General features: G+C 41.9%; 1 protein-coding gene across 1 annotated transcript in view; it reads right to left on the bottom strand.

Annotated features, from left to right (window-relative positions):
* Nucleotides 1-8953: 8953 nt before the first annotated feature.
* Lgr5 (leucine rich repeat containing G protein-coupled receptor 5) overlaps nucleotides 8954-20526 on the bottom strand; it is a 139964-nt gene continuing 128391 nt past the window's right edge. Inside the window, exons 13-18 of the mRNA XM_085843174.1 lie at nucleotides 19278-19349; nucleotides 17259-17330; nucleotides 16388-16513; nucleotides 15278-15423; nucleotides 13077-13160; nucleotides 8954-11680 (exon numbers count right to left, since the gene is read on the bottom strand). Of these exons, the coding sequence (XP_085699300.1) occupies nucleotides 10593-11680; nucleotides 13077-13160; nucleotides 15278-15423; nucleotides 16388-16513; nucleotides 17259-17330; nucleotides 19278-19349 (1588 nt within the window). The 3' untranslated portion in view covers nucleotides 8954-10592. The remainder of the gene's footprint in view (nucleotides 11681-13076; nucleotides 13161-15277; nucleotides 15424-16387; nucleotides 16514-17258; nucleotides 17331-19277; nucleotides 19350-20526) is intronic.

Here is a 20526-nt window from a genome sequence, read left to right on the forward strand (position 1 = left end):
GAGAGAGAGAGAGAGAGAGAGAGAGACTCTCAAGGTACTATTTTCGGGTTATGTGATAAACGTGTAAATGCATCGATTATTACTATTCCCAATTCAATGAGCCTGGAGACATCATTTATGTTTTATTATGAAGAATTTTGAGGCCGAGAAGAGGTAAATACCAGTGTCCCATACAGAATATTTTGAGTTCGGATGCATTTAGCCATCAAGACTGACTATTTTAGCTGGTCTGACTTGATCTGGTACTAAAGAAGGCATTCAGTGAATTTCAATTATTCGAACCCCTCATTTCTTTGGTATTGACCTCCCACCCCCACCCCACGTAGGGGGGTTCTCCCTTTTTCTCTTATTCTTCTTGGGACATCATTGTCTGTCCCACACCATTGGCACACTGCTCCATTGAGATGCATGTTTTGCTTGTCCTTCTCAGAGCACAGGATGTCACACACTCCATAGTTGGTGCTCTGTGTCGCTCCCTCCGGCTCATGGCACTTTCTTGTTTTTAAACCCACTTCTGCATTCAGGGCAACTGAAATGCGATCATCTTCTCCTTAGGCATCAGGAACCAGACATGCTGGAACTTGTGTTTGAGATGAGCAAGTGAGTGAAGAACCTGAGTTCAGCAACTTTAGGAACATAGGGATCCTGAATCGAGAATAGTCACAACCTGGCCACTTCACCTGCAAGAGAAAGTGGCCATACTCTTAATTGTCCTTTAGGGCCTCTGTGGCCTGACAGAGAAAATGGTCAGTGTTTAGTGGTCTAAGTGGAGATGGTCTCCTTTATATGCGAAATGTATATAATGTGACATTTCCAAGTGTGAAAGAGCTATGGGGACAGGGAGATATCCTCTTTATACAGGACCTGTTCTCATGATGGCTAATGGGTTCTGGGCAACTATCAAAAGAGGCAAGAGCCTTCCTTCCTTCCTTCTTCCCTTCCTCCTTCCTTCCTTCCGTGTTCTCTCTCTCTCTCTCTCTCTCTCTCTCTCTCTCTCTCTCTCTCCCTCCCTCCCTCCCTCCCTCCCTCCCTTCCTTCCTTCTTCCTTCCTTCCTTTCGTGTAGAGTTGTTTTTGATTTTTGTTGTCTGCATGTACATACACCATGTGTACACAGTGCCTGAAGAAGCCAGAAGAGGGTGTTTCCCTGGAACCCTGGAACTCCAGTTACAAATGGTTGTAAAGTGCCTTATAAATGCTAGAAACCAAACACGGGTGTTCTGAAAGAAGAGTGAGTGCTCTTAACTGCTGAGCCATCTCTCCAGCCTCAGAAGCAGGATATTGTTATATTTTCAAATATTAGATCTTATCAATCCTAATTTTTCTTAAAAAATTTATTTTATGGCAATGAGTGCTCTATCTACATGTACACCTGTGTGCCAAAAGAGGGCATCAGATCCCATTATAGACAGTTGTGAGCCACCATGTGGTTGCTGGCAATCGAATTCAGCACCTCTGGAAGAGCAGCCAATACTCTTAAGTGCTCAGCCATCTCTGAAGCCTCAATAAGTAATTTTTTTTTTTTAAGGATGACGAGTTTTCTTAATGTAGTTGGCTAAATGCAAAAGCAAAGATGGGTCTGCTTTAAAAATAAAATAATCTGCCTTTTGGGCAAGACCTTTGTGGAGCCCTGCATCTGAAGTAGGATGCCTGCCACTCACTGCTGTTCTGAGTATCTTAAATTCCTTCATGTTCCTAATAGATGTCGGCTGGTTGATAGTCTCTCCTCTCTACCCTGCTGGATCACAGGTTAAGGGGCTTGTTCTCTAGCTCCAGTAGAACACTGCACTCCGTTCCCACATAGAATCTGTTGAATGGATAAAGATAGCTTAAAGATAGCTTTATTTTATCTGTATGTATACAGGTCTGCCTATGTGTGCCTAGGCATGTATGTGTGTCTGCATGCTTCTCTGGGTGTTCATGGAGGCTGGAAGACAGCATCAGCTGCCCTGGAGTGCAGTTATAGGCAGTTGTAAGCTACTCGATGCAAGTGCTGGGTCCTGAACGCTGATGCTCTGTAAGAGAAACAAGTGTTCTTTCTCTGTTCTACTCTTCTCTGGAAACCTCACCCCCTCCTGTGGACCCTCACTGCTGTCCTGACTTCTGTGAGCACTCCAAATTAAACACCCACATGTACGTTTTCCAGTCTGCCATCTACACACGAGAGAATCATGCCGGGTTTAATCTTTCTGGTCTTGGTCGCCTCACTCAGAATGATTGCTTCAAGCTCCATATATTGCCTACAGATGTTATCATTTCATTTTTTTTCTTTTAGCAGCATGGGCATTGCATCTTTATTATCTATTCTTCTGTTAATGGACATCTAGGCTATGGCATTTTCTGATTCTTGTGAGTTAAGCAGTGTACTGGCTAGTTTTGTGTCCTCTTGACACAGCTGGAGTTACCACAGAGAAAGGAGCTTCAGTTGAGGAAATGCCTCCATGACATCCAGCTATAAGGCATTTTCTCAATTAGTGATCAAGGGGGAAAGGCCCCTTGTGGGTGGTGCCATCTCTGGGCTGGTGGTTTTGGGTTCTATAAGAGAGCAGGCTGAGCAAGCCAGGAGAAGCAAGCCAGTAAAGAACATCCCTTCCATGGCCTCTGCGTCAGCTCCTGCTTTCTGACCTGTTTGAGTTCCAGTCCTGACTTCCTTTGGTGATGAACAGCAGCATGGAAGTGTAAGCCAAATAAACCCTTTCCTCCCCAACTTGCTTCTTGGTCATGATGTTTGTGCAGGAATAGAAACCCTGACTAAGACAAATTGGTACCAGGAGTGGGGTATTCCTGTGACAACCTGACTATGTTTTGGGGAGGACTGTGGAAGGACTTTGGAACTTTGGGATTGAAGATCCATTCGTTGTTAAGAGCTCTGTCAGATATTGTGTAGGAGCTTGGAAGTTAATGTTGAGAACAGTGCAGAAGATGGAGGTCTGGTTTGTGAAATTTCAGAGGGAAAATTAAAGACTCTTTTCAGAGCCATTGCTGTTTTGATTGTGAAGATTTTGAAGTTCTGGTTAGCTGGGGCTGAAGAATCAGCTGTGATTAACAAGATACCAGAACTACTAAAGCAAAAACTTTGCATTACTGGGACTATTGATGCTGGTTAGCTGGAGCTAAGAAATTAGCAGTGATTAAGAAGAGACCAGCATCGTTGAGGTGACATCTTCTGGGAAGTGTTTTCTGAAAGCACAAAGAGGCTGTGTTCCAGAGATAGGAAAGGTTGTACTCCTTCTGCAGCAGGACTTGGTAATGTATAAGGGTCACCCAGGTGGTACTGGTTTTGAAGGCATGAAGGGGTCATGCAGAACAGCTGAGGCTCGGCACTGTGAGAGGCCATGGAAGGCCATTGGTGAAGGTGCAGCCTCAGTTGTAATTGAAGGCCCAGGACTGAAGGGGTCATGCAGTGTTTTGGAGATGCCAGTACCATGAGATGACCACCAAGAGCAGCAGCAGCAGTGGAGTACAGGCATCTGGAGCCCAGAGGACTACGCGTGTGCTACAAAGGGCATGGCTGGAGAAGTGACCCAAGCCCTTGGAGGAGCCCAGAAGATTGTGAGTTGGATCCCAGACATTGGAAGGTTGGACATTGATTTTTGCTTTTGATTGTGACTGTGCCCTGATATTTTCCCTCTTGAAGGAAGAAAGTATTTTAGTGGAGTCCACAGTTAAGAGACTTTTAATTGTAAAAAGACTTTGGATTTTAAAAGAGATGGGTATTTTAAAGAGATTGAAATTTTAAGAATATGTAAAGACTGTGGGATGTTTAAAGTTATTTAGACCTTGGGGATGAATAAGAATGTAAGGGTTGAGGCTTACTAGTGATGTGTTTGTGTGTCAAGTTGACAAGGGGTCAATTGTACTGGCTAGTTTTGTGTCCACTTGACACAGCTGGAGTTACCACAGAGAAAGGAGCTTCAGTTGAGGAAATGCCTCCATGACATCCAGCTGTAAGGCATTTTCTCAATTAGTGATCAAGGGGGAAAGGCCCCTTGTGGGTGGTGCCATCTCTGGGCTGGTGGTTTTGGGTTCTATAAGAGAGCAGGCTGAGCAAGCCAGGAGAAGCAAGCCAGTAAAGAACATCCCTTCCATGGCCTCTGCGTCAGCTCCTGCTTTCTGATCTGTTTGAGTTCCAGTCCTGACTTCCTTTGGTGATGAACAGCAGCATGGAAGTGTAAGCCAAATAAACCCTTTCCTCCCCAACTTGCTTCTTGGTCATGATATTTGTGCAGGAATAGAAACCCTGACTAAGACAAGCAGCATGGAATATGAACGGGCAAGCATATCTGTAGTAGGATATAGAGTCTGTGGGGATTAGGCTCAGGACTGGTACAGCTAGGTTATATAATAGACCTGTTTCTAACTTCCTGAGGAACTTCCATACTGACTCCATATAGCAACGACTGCCCTGTTATAATCCATCATAGTAAATGCACAAAGTATGTTCCTTTCCCTATCTCTATACCAGCATTAATTGTCACTTTTAAAAATCTTAGCCATTCTGATTGGGATAAGGTGAGATCTCAAAGTAGTTTCAATTTGCCTTGATAACTAAGAATGTTGAACACGCTACAAAAGTCATTTTAAACCCACTTTATTCCTGCCTTTAAAAACTCTCTGTTTAGCTCCGCAACCCAATTAGGAATTGGGCTGTCTCTTTTCCTTGTTTTCCTTGTTTAGATGTTGTCGTTCATTTTATATTACAGATGATAAACCTGTCAGAGGTGTAGATGGTCAAGGTTCTCTCCCCATCTTTTAGGGTGTCTACTCACTCGAATGATGAGAGGCTCCTTGGCTGTACAGGAGCCTTTTAGTTGGTGAGGTCCCGTTGGTCAGTTGCTGGCTTTAGTGCCTGTATTCCTGGGGCCCTGTTCAGAAAGGAGTTCCCTCTGCTCACAGTTGACGTTCATCTCCAATGGTCTATCATAGCAGTTCTCAACCTGTGCGTTGCCACCCTCAAAAAACACATTTACATCGTGATTGAGAACAGTAGCAGAATTACAGTTCTGAAGCAGCAACGATCATAATTTTATGACTGGGGGCGGGGGGGGGGGGTTCCACAAGATGAGGAACTGTGTTAAAGGGTAATAGCATTGAAAACCACTATTTATTTTATCAGATTCAAACCAGCCCTTATGCTGAGGTCCTTGATTCATTCTGAGTTGAGTTTTGTGCAGTGTGCAAGATAAGGGTTTAGTTTCATTCTTCTACGTGGAGCTATCTATCCAGTTTGGCTAGCAGTTTGGTTGTCGTTTCTCCAGGGTGTATTTTTAGCTTCTTTCTAAAAACCCCACAAAAACAAAAACAAAAAATCAAAATGAAACAACAAATAAACAAACCCAAATCAAGTGGCCGAAGGAGCGTGGGCTTTTTATGTGGCCCCTCAGATCATCATGCCTGGCTTTATTAAGGATGCCATGCTGTCTTGTTACCGTAGCTCTGCAGTATAGTTTGAAATTAGGGATGGTGAGACCTCCAGCAGCACTTTTATTGTTTAACCATTGTTTTGTTTATCCTGAATCTTTCATGTTTCCCTATGAATTTTAAGACTATTTTTTTTAATTCCTGTAAAGAATTGTCTTGTAATTTTTGTGGGGATTGCATTAAATTTATAATTAATTTAAATTTAATATATAGGTTGTTTTTGGTAGTCTGCTTCTCCTTATTTTGGCCTTTTTTTTTTTTATCTAGGCCTCTTTTCTTCAGGAAGTGTTTATTCATTCCCTGTAAACTCCTGGGCTTGTTTGTACTTGCTCTCAGACTGAAGGCTTGTTTCTAGTACTCTCCTTAAAGCTGCCTTTGTGTTAAAAAAAAAATTCTTAGTAAGAAATCCCACTATGTAGGCCTGGCTGACCTGGGACTTATTATGTAGACCAGGCTATCCTTGAAACCACAGAGATGTGCTGGCCTTCTGCCTCCTATTTGCTGAGATTAAATGTGAGTGTTCCAGTGCCCACCTCACCTGGAGGTCTCTCTCTCTCTCTCTCTCTCTCTCGTAATTTTAGTGAATAATTTTGTGGCATATAATAGCCTGTACTGGCAGGTTTTGGCCATTCTGAACTTGGAGTATGTCTTTTCACACCATTCTGGCTTTATAAGGTTTTGTCAACTAATCAAGTGTTATTCTGATGGGCTGCCTGTCTTTATAAATGACTTGCGTTTTCAATTTTCCAGCTTTTAATACTCTTTTTAGTCTGTCTTTTTAGTATTTTTAATTTCACAAGGAGTTTCTTTCCTGGGTTTGCCTATTTGATGTTCTACAGGCTTTTTGTTGTTGTTGTTGTTGTTGTTACCTGAATGGTCTTCTACTTCTCCGGGTTCAGGAGATTTTCTTGTGATTCTGTTGAAGATATTCTCTACTCCTTCACTATGATATTGGTTTTTTTTTCCTATGCCCATAATTCAACAGTTGGGTCTTTTTATGGTGTCCCCAGAGTCTCCCATGTTTTGTTCGTGTATATATATCTTATCGTTGAACTTTACAGCATGGAGCAATTCCCTGTCTTCCAGTCCCAATTCTTTTTTTCAGCAGAATCCACTCTACAGGTAAGGCTTTCTACGAGGTTTTCTTCTTTTTTCTTTTTCTTTTTTGGTATTTTGAGACAGGGTTTCTCTGTCCTGGAACTCACTCTGTAGACCACGCTGGCCTCAAACTCAGAAATCTGCCCGCCTCTGCCTCCTGAGTGCTGGGATTAAAGGAGTGCGCCACCACGCCCTACTTCTACGAGGTTTTCATTTGGTATAATGAGGTTCTCATTTCTAGCATTGCTGCAGTTTGGATTTCTTCAGCAATCCTATCTATTGCATTTTTTTCCCTTGACTTCTCTTAACTCTCTTAATTTATTCATGTCTTTGCCTTCATTCCAGTGGAGTAAATCCAAGTCTTTTGAGTTGTTTGAATGTTTTTATGATCATTCTTTAGAGCCCTTTGGAAGTTCTTCCGGGTCTTTTTGATTAGGTCCCGTTACCTGTGGGATTACTAGTCTGTGGGCATTCACGATGCCTGGCTTTCTCGCTTTTCTCTTTCTGCACAAGGACTTAGGCAACTGCTGTTTGTTGGTTGAGATATTTTTCCTTTTGTGTTTTTTTATTTTTAAAATTCAGATGCCCGGTTTTCTTTTTATGGTGGTGTTTGCAGTTGTCATGACGGGCTAAGTAACATTAGGGTTAGGTGTGTTTTCCTTCCGTGGCACACTGGTGGTTAGGGATGGGGGCTCTATCTCAGGTCTTCTAGGACGGTTATGTAGCGACCTGTGTTAGCTTGGGTCTCCTGCCTGGATCTACAGCTTGTACTGTGAGTCGTGGAGCAACCCCACGCAGCTGTGGGCCTTTTCCAGAGTTAGAGCCAGTCTCTCCCGTGAGCCCAAAGGTTCTGCTGAGCCTCTGCATGATGTGGACCTTCAATAGTCCTTACCGATGTCAGGATTGGATCCTGACCTGGGTCTTCTGCTTCTGCTACAGCCTCTACAAGACGCAGAACCTTCCCTGTACTCCTCGGCCTAAACTAGCGTTAAATCTGGTCCTCATGGTGGGTCTGCTGCTTCTGCTGACGCCCCTGAGGGATGTGGAACTTGTCAAGCGCCAACAGGCTTTACCCCAGTTCAGGACTGGTCGATGCCCTGGATCTATCGAGGTTTCGTTCTGTCTCTGTTTCTGTTTCTGTTTGTTTGTTGTTTGTTTTTTTTAAACTGCTGAGCCATCTCCCCAACCCCAGAAGGCACTTTGGAGACCATAAATTTAAATCGTTTACTTTAGGCAATGGTGGTTAGTTCTCAAATTTTTGTTTTTTTGCTACTGTTTAGCCTATAAATCCTTGTTGTATGTTTTCTCTGCTGATCTATTCCTCTGTGCAGGTAGCGCCAGTTCTTTCTACTTAGTGGAGCGCATTGATCGGGCACGTGAGAGCAGTGCTCTGTGAAGTCTAACTCGTGTTTTCATATTAAGGTAAAGGAGTGCAGGGGGTTGTCGTTGTTGTCGTTGTCATTGTTGTTGTTGTCGTTGTTTTAAATAAAGGTTGATACAAACCTTTTCCCTTTAAAAAATTACATTATTGCCTGTGCTTCCTGGAGCAGGAGAGACAGACACGTTTCTAGAGCATGTTCCAAACTTAGATTGTCCAAAAAAAAAAAAAGTGTGGTGAGAAGAAAGGTACCTTCTCTGTAACCTGAGTTGGAAGGAATGGAGCCAAGAGGGACAAGCTCCTATTTTACCCAAATATGGATTAAGTACAGACTGCACAGCGGGATCCCGTTAACTAGGGTTGGGATTCAGGATATGGTTAAGTCTGATGGACACAGGGTAGGTAGTGCCAGCAATCCTGGGAGTGTGCTGTGAGCATTGGCTTATAGCAGTCATGCTGGTCCTCCATCGTATACAGTCCAGGGAGGCACAGGCAGAACCTTTTGAAGTTGCTAGTCTGACATGGGGTGTCTAGAAAATTATATTTCCTGTGTTTTGGGCAATGGGAACTGAATGGTAGCAGTGCATTTTATTGTATGCTGGGAGTGAATGTTCTTGACATGGTCATGAAATGTATATATATCCACTCTAGGATATATACACATGTCCACCTTAGACAATTTAAGATTGGTTTGTTTTTCATATGTTTTTCTTATTAGGCTTTAAAATGTTTTTTTTTTTCTTATATTACTAAGAAATTCGGACTAGTTTGTAGACTATCCTATTCAAATCCTCATGGGGGACAACAAATTACATTAAAGCCACAACTTATCAGTTACAGGGAAGACAATTCGGAAGCTAAAAAATATATTTTGATTCATTCTCATGAAAAATTTGAGTCTGACATATCTAAAGGATTAGAGCACAAATAGGTAGGAATATATACACCAGTACTTGAAAACATTAGTAGATCATGCATTTGTCTATATTCTCAATCAATACACTTGAAAGAGCTAGTTTGTTTTGCAAGTCACACATTTTATTACAAATTTATTTTGCTCCCAGTAGAAAAGCATATTCTGGCTCTATTTACAAGCACTATGTATTTACATGTGTTATGTACAGTTAATGCATTGGGGAAATTGGCAGAGAAACAATATGTCTGGGAGAATAGGCTACTGTACACGGTTTATTATCATGTTCTTTAATGTCACTGCATTTTTCCTGTAGCAATAAATACAATTCTATATGTACACATCTTATAAAACATCTCATAAATGTATTTTTTTTAAAAAAATTCCACATTAAAACATCTGGTCAAAATAAAACATGCTTATATAAAAATAAATCTACCTAATAGCCTTTTGGTTCGGGTGCAACAAAGCTAATGTAGGATCACAGAAGTTAAGAATAAACCTTTCACTTTCCAGATTTAACAATTTGTCTTGAAACATCTAACACCTGCGTGAATATGGAATAAGCAGAGAAGTAATGGTCTTCATATCAAGTGGTTGTTCCGGAAACAAGACACAGCTAGAACCAAGCTAAATACGCCGAATCCTACTGTGCCCAGTTTCTGTTGAGTCTGAAGTGTGATGAGGCATTGTTGCTAGAGCTACCAGAGATGGGTGTGTGAAGTTACACAGTGGACTTACGGACTTACGCCCTGCGTTTGAGCACTTAGAATGCACAGCCATTTGAGAGGGTGATGAACATCTTGCCGGAAGCCTGCTCCTACTCAGAAATAAATACAGATCCGACAATTTCATACTGTCTTTCATAGGTATGCCCATGGCCGACAATGAACTTTCTGAGCTTCAGATTCCAGGATTTTAAAAGACGAATCAGAATAATCAAATCTTACCTATGTATAATTGCTCTAGGAACCATTTAAGTTAACGTTCCTTTCCAAAAAAACTTGAAACCAGTTTTCTTTCACCAAGGGAGAATGCACTGGATACAACCCATTTTTTTTTGTTTGTTTGTTTTTTTGTTTTTGTTTTTTTGTTTTTCTCTGTATAGTCCTGGCTGTCCTGGAACTCACTTTGTAGACCAGGCTGGCCTCGAACTCAGAAATCCGCCTGCCTCTGCCTCCCAAGTGCTGGGATTAAAGGCGTGAGTCACTATGCCTGGCTTAGAACCCAGTATCTTAAATTTATGTATGGATTAAAAATGTCTCAAATTATCAATTCAAGAAACTGGTGTCTTGGAAGGAGCCTGTCCGTCAAAAGGGAAAAAGACACACAACCATCTCTGTGTAGCCATTAAAACTAAACTCTGTGGGCAACATAGCCCATTGAAGATCCGTTTTTTTTTTTTCTTCTTCTTCTTAAAACTCTAACCTTTTAAAAAAGGAATTTGTGGATTTAAATACACCCATTGAGTCATCCAATGAATCTTCTCACTATGAGAGACTATGCTGGTGAGTTAGAAGAGAATACAACTTGAAGAGCTGCTTTTCTCATCTGGGTTCATCTAAGTGACTTGATGGCTTTCCTTCTTAGCTGAACAAATGATACAAGCGGTGTTTAGAGTGATGATGCTCTCATGTTCTAAGGTATCACTGTTTCCACACCTATTTAGAGATGTTTGCTTGGGTTTTAAGGTAGGTTTTAGCTCAGCTTTTCTTAGCTACTGCTCTGATAGAAATCATTTTTTCAGGTTTCCAACTCTTAAAAACGTTCCTCTCTCATAGTCACTAGAGACATGGGACAAATGCAACTGAAGAGAGATGACAGCTTTCAGTCATGGGGTAAGCTGGTGATGACCCGGAATTGGAAGGCAAGTCATAGGCTATGCTGGCGTGGGTAAAGGATACTAAGGCTTGGGTTGACTCACAGGACCGTTTCTCAACATCGTCCGAGTTAATGGACAGCAGACTCGGGTGTTTTGATCTCGTCCAGAAACCGGTATGCTTTCCCAGGCTGCCCATATCCTCCTTAAAATGGGGATTGAAGACAATGTAGAGAAGCGGGTTGAGACAGGCAGGAAGTGGGACAATCACTAGAAGTATAAATTTAATGACGTCAGGACTGATAAATGTGAGGTTTAGCAAAGAGGAGAAGGATAAGAACGCCACGGGGCAGTAAAGGATGCAGTTGGTGAAGAGCAACAGAGCAATGTGCTTCACCATAGAACAATCCCAAAGATTCTCTAGCTCTCCTTTCTCCAAACTGCAGTAGAGCTTTGTGTAGGCAATGGTCATTATGAGGAAACAGAGAGAGTTGAGCAACACGAGAGCCACCATGTAGCCCGTGGTGCTGGGCTCCCCAAAGGGCAAGGGCAGGCAGAGGGGAGAGGCATTGTACTTACTGCCTCCTAGCAAGGGGATTGTGGCAATGGTCAGGGCCAACAGGACACACAGCAAAATGATCGCTCTCAGGCTAAAAAGGGGAGCTTTCACTTCAAACTTCGAAGAGCACTTGACAGAAAAACCTCGTTCCAGTGCTGCCAGAGTGAGCAGGAAGATCGACGATTCGGAAGCAAAAATGGACAGGAAGCCAACGATTTGGCAGCCGATTCCGTCTTCCCACCACGCACCGTGCTGAGCAAAACGGCCAAAAGTGAATGTATCCACGGCAGCCAGCACAGCACTGGAGACCCCCATGAGAATGTCCACTACCGCGATTACCCCAATTAGCAGCTTTATGGAAGAGATGTACAGAGGAGTTCTGAACACGGTCAAAGCCACCAAGGCATTGCAGGAAAGCGCCAGTACTGCCGTGGTCCACACCCCGATTCGGATCAGCCAGCTACCAAATAGGTGCTCACAGGGCTTGAAGGGACCTGAGCAGGGGAGGAAGAGAGAGAGGTTGTATCAGATTGGGCTGGCAGATGTAGCAAACTTGCCAAGAGACGGAGGTCAGTAACCACCATTGTAGCCACAGTGCCGGCGTGCCTCGCCCATCTTTCTTAAACCAGTGGGAGGGTCTGCCTTGGAGATTCTGTGGCACTGACCCATTGATGCCCCAGGTTCTTGTGTTTCCAGAGGATGTATAGAAAAATAAAAAGGGGAAAACTTCACTCCTAAGACATTCCAGTGTGGGCAATGTGGAAAGCCAGATCGCCTGGGTTTCTCACTAAGACCCGAATGGCTTCTATGGCTCCACAGTCCAAGAAAGAGACTTGTGGGGAAATAGGCCATATGAGACACAGGGCAGGCAGCAGGAGTGTGCACTTCATAGACATCTTAGGGTGCAATGAACACATTAATTGGGAATAAAGTATTAATCAGTGCCTTTCCCACTAAATTACCTACTGTTTCCCCACTAGGAACAGGACAGCTTAATGAATTGAATATTTTAAAATTCATCCCTATTCTATTTGTTTTCACGTGTTTCTTTTTTTGTTGTTCATTTTTTTGTTTTGATTTTTTGTTTTTTTTTTGTTTTTGTTTTTTGTTTTTTGTTTTTAAAGAGAGGCTCTCTCTACATAGCTCTGGCTGTCCTGGAACTATGCAGACCAGGCTAGCTTTGAGCTTTATGAGACCTGCCTGTCTCTGCTTCCCAAGTCTAGGTCTTTTAAAGGCATCACCACACCCAGCAAGGGCAGAGTCCTAAGCATATTAAACAAGCACTTTATTCTTGGGCTAAATTCCTAGTCCCTAAATAGTTCTTTATAAAGAAGATCTAAATTATTTAAAAATGTATTGATTTGAGGTGGGAATGGGTGTGTTGGTTGGGGAGCACCCTCATAGAGGCAGGGAAGAGGGGGGGATGGGAAGTTTTCAGAAGAGAAACTGGGAAGGGGGACAACATTTGAAATGTAAAAAAGAAAAAAAAAGTATATATATATATACACACACATATATATATATAATTTATAAAAAAGAAAAATTCAAAATATCAATATTAATAAATTCACAAGGTTACATTATCAAAAAATGAATTTGTCATACAAACAAGGCTAGGAGGTACCATTCCATGCTGAGTAGTGACACTGCTTTTTCAGTCCTATCTGCCTCGGAGCACATGCTAGCTCGTTAGTCTGTATTAGCCTGAGTCAGCAGGTCTCCATACAAGTTCTATTTGTGAATGAAGGATGACTCCAGGGGATTAAAGCCTGTTTGTATTTTACAAGTTCTGACTGTCAGGCCCAGGGAGGAGCCACATGTCGGCAGAGATTTCGCTTCTGAAATAGAGCCACCGTGGTCAAGGGTCCTTGATACTGAGGTATCTCTTACCTGGGGAAGGCGAGCACTGCATCGAGTGAAGGGCCTTCAGGTCTTCCTCGAAGTCAAGCAGGAAATCTTCAAGGTCCCGCTCATCTGAGGGAATGAGAAGCGCTGCAAGGGTTAGTTCTGTGTTTCTGTGCCAGAAGCCTCGACCTCAAGATGCGAATTGTCCCAAAGAGAAATGAAGGCAAGACTTTGCTGCAGGTCGGCTAGAAAGTTCCTTGTTGATGTTCTTCTCTTCCATCGACTCTGGCTATACCGCAGCGGAATAGGGTGTGGGGAGGAACATTCCCATACTCTCTAGGTTAAAACACCCAAGCCCGCTGATTCTGCGGGTCCCTGGAGCTTGCGATGGTCTTAAGTTTCCCAGTGCAGGAAGCACATCTTTTTCAGTTTTCTGGAGACCGGGGGTGTGCTTTAGTGGTAGACTATAGTCTTAGCGTGCTCAGAGGCCCAGGGTTGATTTCCAGAAACTGGGAAAGAGGAGTGACCCATGTTCTAACACTACAATAGCTATGCATGGAGTGTTCTAGGCTACTCTCTCTGACCACAAGAAGAAAAATCAGTTTCCCCCCCCCCTTGGGGGATTCTGCATTACAAAAGACAAAGTAATAGTGAAGTGCATGATTTAGTAAACTATGCAAAAAAAAAAAGTTGTAATTTGATACACTTTTCCTAATGATGCACATATTCTTGGTTTTGTGTGAGACTTGGGAATCAGTATTCTCTCTCTGTATGTGTGTACACACGATTCTCAAAAGAATACGTGAAAAGTATGGCAATATTGATGGAGTGATCGCCTTTGAGCACTGTGTATGCTAAGGAGGACCTAAGTAGAAATATAAATGCCAAGAATTTACCCATAGCTGTCATAGATAGGTTTTGGGCTGCCCAGTCACTTCCCTTCTTTATCTCCTGAGACAAGGGTCTCTCACTGAACCCAGAAGTCACCCATTCAGCTGGGCTGGCTGTTTATTAAACGCTAGTTATTTGGGTTTCACAACACTAAGATTACAGGTGCTAGCTGCCACATCACACTTCATTATTGTTGTTGTTGTTTAATGTGGATGTTGGAGGTCTGAACTCTGATCAGATCATCATGCTTACACACCAGGCCCTTGGCTAACTCGGCCCCCTACCCCCGCTCTGGTGTCAGTAATTTGTCAAAACCTTCTGTGCCATTCTAACACGTGGCTCGTGGCTGAGAATCGCCAGTCTTGAAAATAAACTCCCTGAAGGACATTAGCATTATTATGTAATCCCAGGCGCTGATGGAGTGTCTGAAAGATAATGGACTTTATGTGTTTAAATTTTAAAGTTTTAAGGAGTAAAAGCAGAAGAGGTTAGAGTTGATGGGGCAGGAAGAGCTGAAACCAAAGGAAGAGAGCGATTTGTGTTGTGTGACCTAAAACAAACAAACAGGCAAACAAACAAGCAAACACCAAGGCTGTTAGCTCCATCAACTGATGGGTATGCGGACAGGGTAAGGAAACTTAGCAGACTGGCTACCAACAAGTACACGCTGGAACCAACAAGTCACTCAGGCCCTAAGAATGAGAAGCCTTTCTGTTGGACTTTGTGCAAACTTGCAAGGTTGGCAGGGAGTGGAGGGGGCGCTGCCCAAGGCGCCTCTTCATCCCCACAGGTGTGGAGATGCATTGCTTTCTGTTTAAGTAACGTCTTACAGCAAGGAAAGCCAAGGCTTTACAGACGTGATCTCATTCCACCTTCCTGACAGATACCCCTGTAGGGGACGAGGCGAACATGATTTAGAATTAGTTGCATGAGAAAATGAATTCTTAGGCCCTTCTGCTGCAATACGGAGGGATTTCAAATGTCCCATCCCCCTACCCCCTTTCTCTGGGCCAGAAAATTAAGCATGGATTTTTTTTTTTCTCTCAGAGTGAGAAATACAGGAGGATATTTGAAAAATGGGGTAAGAGCCTTTTTAAAAAAAGTTTGGAAATGTTGATGGAGGGATCGCTTTTGAGCACTGTGTATGCTAAGGAGGATCTAAGTACAAATAAAACTGCCAAGGATTTACTTATAAAATAGGCGGCAATTCTTCTGTCTTTGTGAGTCTTTACAGAGTAGGACTGATTCTCCGTTTGCTGGGTGATTACACAGGGACTCCTGGCTTTCATGGTCCATGTACTAACGTTTGACGACCTTTCTGACTATAGCTTCCTCCCCATGACATCAGTTCTTACCTTGAACTTGAAATAACCCAGCGTCTTTCTTATGAAGGTCGTCCACACTGTTGCCGTCATCTTTATTCCATTGGTTAGAAATTTTATAGACATTCTCACACCCCCCAAATGCACAACACTGGTAAGCAGATGGCATTTCTATAATCCTATACAGAAGGGGGACAAAACCAAAAACATACATGTAAGGATGATGGGTCATGAAATAATAATGTTTATCTTTTCACCCAATATATAATGTTTACTTTGGGAGTTAAACCTAAACCAGTTACCCAAATTATAAGCTATTTGCACAATGGTGTCCGTTCTAGTGATACTTAGAACCACAGTTATTAAAATTTACCATCACGAAGTATTTATAAGTAAGGAACTTGAGTGATGGGATTTCAATGATCAAAATTTTCCATAATAAAATGGTTTAAGAAGTGAACGGTAGGAAAATTATGGCAAAATTATGTTAATTAACTAAAATATACCATAACATTCTACACAGGATTAGATTCTAATAAACTTAAATGACGTAAAACATACTAGAGACAAACAACATGTTGTTTGTTTAAAATGTTGATCAAGGTGGCAATTTAAAATATACTTTTCTCTCTTCTGTACTATCTTTTGGGGGCTTTATTGCTTTCTTCATTTTAAAGTGTGCAGGCAGGATTTCGCTTTCGCTTACAGAACCTTTAAGATGTTCCTTTATTGTTCATAAGCATAGCGGTTTTAAAGGGCACTGCTTCCTCAACTATTAACTTAGTCCATTTTATTAGAACATACAAATTCTCAATGAAGGAAAAATTGTAAACAGAAGTGCAGGACTGTTACAATGTTATTTAATTACACGGCCCACTATGTATCCCACGGATCAGTGCTTTTTAAACTCTTTCCATGAACTCTGTGACTCCAGGAAGCATCTTTTAGAGGGAAAGGAAATGTGGTTAGGAAGACAGTTTTCCATGTCGGCCTTGTCCTCACAGTGTCCTAGGGGTGGGGACTGAGGGCATGAAATGCATTTTACAAGGGTCTCATGACCTCACCAATACTGAAATCACAACAACACGGCTGTTCTTTCACATGATCACAAATGTATCTTGTTTGTTTTAATGACAAACTCACTTGAGCTCTGGGAAGTTTGCAGATGGTATCAGGCTCTGTAAGGCTCGGTTCCCTGTTAATTTTAAGTGAGTTAAACCATGTAACCCAGTCACGGGGAAGGAAGACAGCAGATTGGATGATAGGTCCCTGCAGAACATCAAACAAGGCTTTTAGTAGTCTCCATCAGCATAAAATGCGCATGTTTACAAAAGCAGCCTAAAGATGACTTAACACTGCTCAATAAAAACTTAAGCAGGGTCCTTCCTTTCAATGGTAAAGCTAACCTCTGTTGGTTTTAGTTTCCAATAGCTTTTTTTTTAAATTTACAATCAGAACTGTAGGGGGACACACTTGAGATGCATCAAAATTGTTCTATATTTGGCCTCATTTTGCCAAGTAGGGGCATCTAAAATCAAGGGGGGGAAATACATTTATTTGAAGACGGATAGGAAGGACTAATAAAATGCTTAATGGTTGATTCTGCCACCCGCTTCTGTCAGTGAGGGAGTGGGTTGGTGAACAGGGGGAGGGGATGGGGGAAGGAGTTCTTGGATGGGAAACCAGGAAAGGGGATAACATTTGAAATGTAAATAAAGAAAATATCTAATAATAATAATAATAATAATAATAATAATAATGAAAATAGGACCTAACCAAAAAAAAAAAAAAAAGGAAAAAAATTCTCATCTTAACACACACTGGTTGCTCAGCTGTCACACAGTGATTCCCATAAGAGCTCATATGGCCCGGGAGGAGTAGAGCATCTTCCTTGGCCAGGAAGCAGCTCTAGACAGGGAGAACACAGCACACTGGCTATACATTGGGGCTAACATTTTCCCTAACTAGATGGTCTCTAATTATTGAAAAAGTCTCATAAATAAGCAATACTCACAACTTTATTAGAGACGGCAACGTAGAAAACGCACTGGGGTGAATGATAGCAATCTTATTCCATGCTAAGTTCCTGTTTTTTTTTTTTTTTTTAAAGACAAATGAGAACATTATGTTAAAAAGAACACTCAACATTTTTATCATATGTATTCAGTATCTAGCCAACCTAATTTCTATTTAAATGAGGAATAGCTGGATCATCAAATTCTCCTTCAGATAAAGATAAAACGGCATAAAAAAAGTCACTAAAGGCAGAACTTCAAATCAACCCTGTTTGAAAGAATCAGGTAGATATTGTAGTTCTTATTAGCTTCCTGCTAGAAAGGTTGACTCTAACATGGATATCCATTTCTATTGTCGTTTTTTTCTAAAATGACTGGAGATTGGGGACTGGGAAGTGGCAAATGTCAGGGTGTCTTTCTCTGACAAGAAAATAGAGTTTAAATTACAAGATGATCCTGGATACTCAGGGAAATGGAACCAAGCATTTGTGCACGCCGTATCCATAGGTCAAGTTCTGAAGTAAACAGATGCTTTCAAGAAAATTCTCACCAAAAGATACAGACAAGTAAATCCTCATCGAGATAAGCGAAATAGAAGAAAGCATATGTTAGAAATAAAATCCTTCAAAGCAAGGAAAAATATTTTATGGAGAAATGAATTCTACCTGCCCATACATATATGTTGAAGTGTAGACAATTTTGCAGGTGTAGAATCCTTAGTGTAAACTTCTCCAGATAATTCTTGTCAGAGGCAAGAACTTCCATATTTTTAAATCTGAACTATAAATTTAAGACCCTTTCCCTTCCTCTCCCGCTTCCTTTCTTCCTTGCTGTTGGGGATCAAAGTCAGAGCCTTGCAAGTGCTAGAAAGTCTTCAATGGAGATTTCATTTTTGAAATGTCTAAGACATTAAGAAGCAGACATTAGAAAAAAATCAGAAGTCATCAGAGCCAACGTTTCTCAGGTTCAGATAAGTCTACAATGCTGGGCCCCTGGGCAACGTCAGGTGAACTGAGTTCATAGAATAAGCAAGCTCTTGTGGAATGGTTCCTAAACAGGATTTTCCTCTTATGAATGTGGTGGCTGGAATACTATCTCAGGTGTCTTTCTACGAATGTCATCTCCCGTGTTTTTTGAGACATGGTCTCTCTCTGAGCTTGAGCTTACTTTGGGGGCTAGGCTGGCTGGCCAGTAAACCCTAGGACTCTCCCTGTCCTCCCAGTGCTGGGATAACAAGTGTGTGAGAATTCACCAGTCTTTTCACATGGGTCTAGGAGTTGAACTTGAGTTCTCAGGCTTGAACTACTTCCAACATTTTAAATCATAAAACAAAATTAGATATTTACATATCGATTTCCCTAGAAACAGAATCATTTCCTAGTATAGTTGTACTGAAACAGAAACCGTGGTAGGTTTGCTAAAACACAGATTCTCGGGCTCTGCTCTCTAGTTCTCCAGACTGGAGACAGGGGCATTGTGCAGGCCTTTGAGCAGGCTTCCTTCCTTCCTTCCTTCCTTCCTTCCTTCCTTCCTTCCTTCCTTCCTTCCTTCCTTCCTTCCTTCCTATTTCCTTCCTTCCTTCCTCCCTCCCTCCCTCCTTTCCTCCTCCTCCTCCTCCTCTTCCTTCTTCTTCTTCTTCTTCTTCTTCTTCTTCTTCTTCTTCTTCTTCTTCTTCTTCATGAAGAGTGCAGTTTAAAGGATTATTTGGGAGCATAATCGAACATTTGCCACTCCTATTTTTAATTTTTAAAAATTTATATTTTGAGTCTTACTATGTTTCCCTGCCTCATTTGGAACCTGCTGCGCAGACCAGACTGGTCTCAAAGTCACAGAGATCCATGCCTGGATACAAATTTACTACTTCTAAATTTCTTCCTGGAAATTGTGAGGAGCAAAATATTTATCTTATTTTTCTTTAAATGACAAAACAATGTCCAGTAATGCTATGGTAAAAGCAATGTGGCAGACCAACAGAGAGAAATAGTCAGCACTGAGGGGGTGCAGGGGGTCATACTTACAGAGATCGGAGGTTAAACAACTGCTGAAAAGTGCCGCTCTTAATTTCATAGATCTCATTATGCCTCAGGTCACTGAAAAGAAAGAGTTCCAAAGATGGGTGTCAGAGTTAATGTTTCCAACAGACAGTCCTTTTTACACTTGGATTGAATGTCCTTCTTCTACAGAGCAGAGGAAATGTGGTCTCAAAGGAAGTGTGACTATCTCTCAATCAAGAGATTGGGTTTTGTTTCATACATAACACTTCAATTTTTTTTTTTTTTTATATATATTTTTATTACATAATTTCCTCAATTACATTTCCAATACTATCCCAAAAGTCCCCCATAGCGCCCCCCACTTCCCTACCCACCCATTCCCATTCTTTTGGCCCTGGCATTCCCCTATATTGGGGCATATAAAGTTTGCAAGTCCAATGGGCCTCTCTTTCCATTGATGGCCGACTAGGCCATCTTTCGATACATATGCAGCTAGAGACAAGAGCTCCAGGGTTCCGGTTAGTACATCATGTTGTTCCAACAATAGGGTTGCAGATCCCTTTAGCTCCTTGGGTACTTTCTCTAGCTTCTCCATTGGGAGCCCTGTGATACATCCAATAGCTGACTGTGAACATCCACTCCTGTGTTTGCTAGGCCCCGGCATCGTCTCACAAGAGACAGCTATATTTGGGTCCTTTCAGCAAGATCTTGCTAGTGTATGCAATGGTGTCAGCGTTTAGAAGCTGATTATGGGACGGATCCCTGGATACAGCAGTCTCTAAATGGTCCATCCTTTCATCACAGCTACGAACTTTGTCTCTGTAGCTCCTTCCCTGGGTGTTTTGTTCCCAATTCTAAGAAGGTGCACAGTGTCCACACTTTGGTCTTCATTCTTCTTGAGTTTCATGCGTTTATCAAATTGTATCTTATATCTTGGGTATCCTAAGTTTTGGGCTAATATCCACTTATCAATGAATACATATTATGTGAGTTCTTTTGTGATTGTGTTACTTCACTCAAGATGATGCCCTCCAGGTCCATCCATTTGGCTAGGAATTTCATAAATTCATTCTTTTTAATAGCTGAGTAGTACTCCATTGTGTAAATGTACCATAATTTCTGTATCCATTCCTCTGTTGAGGGACATCTGGGTTCTTTCCAGCTTCTGGCTATTATAAATAGGGCTGCTATGAACATAGTGGAGCATGTGTCCTTTTTACCGGTTGGGACATCTTCTGGATATATGCCCAGGAGAGGTATTGCTGGATCCTCC

Source organism: Mus caroli, unplaced genomic scaffold (assembly GCF_978045245.1).
Source record: "Mus caroli unplaced genomic scaffold, Mus_caroli_1 scaffold_9, whole genome shotgun sequence".
In the NCBI taxonomy this organism is placed as follows: Eukaryota; Metazoa; Chordata; class Mammalia; order Rodentia; family Muridae; genus Mus; species Mus caroli.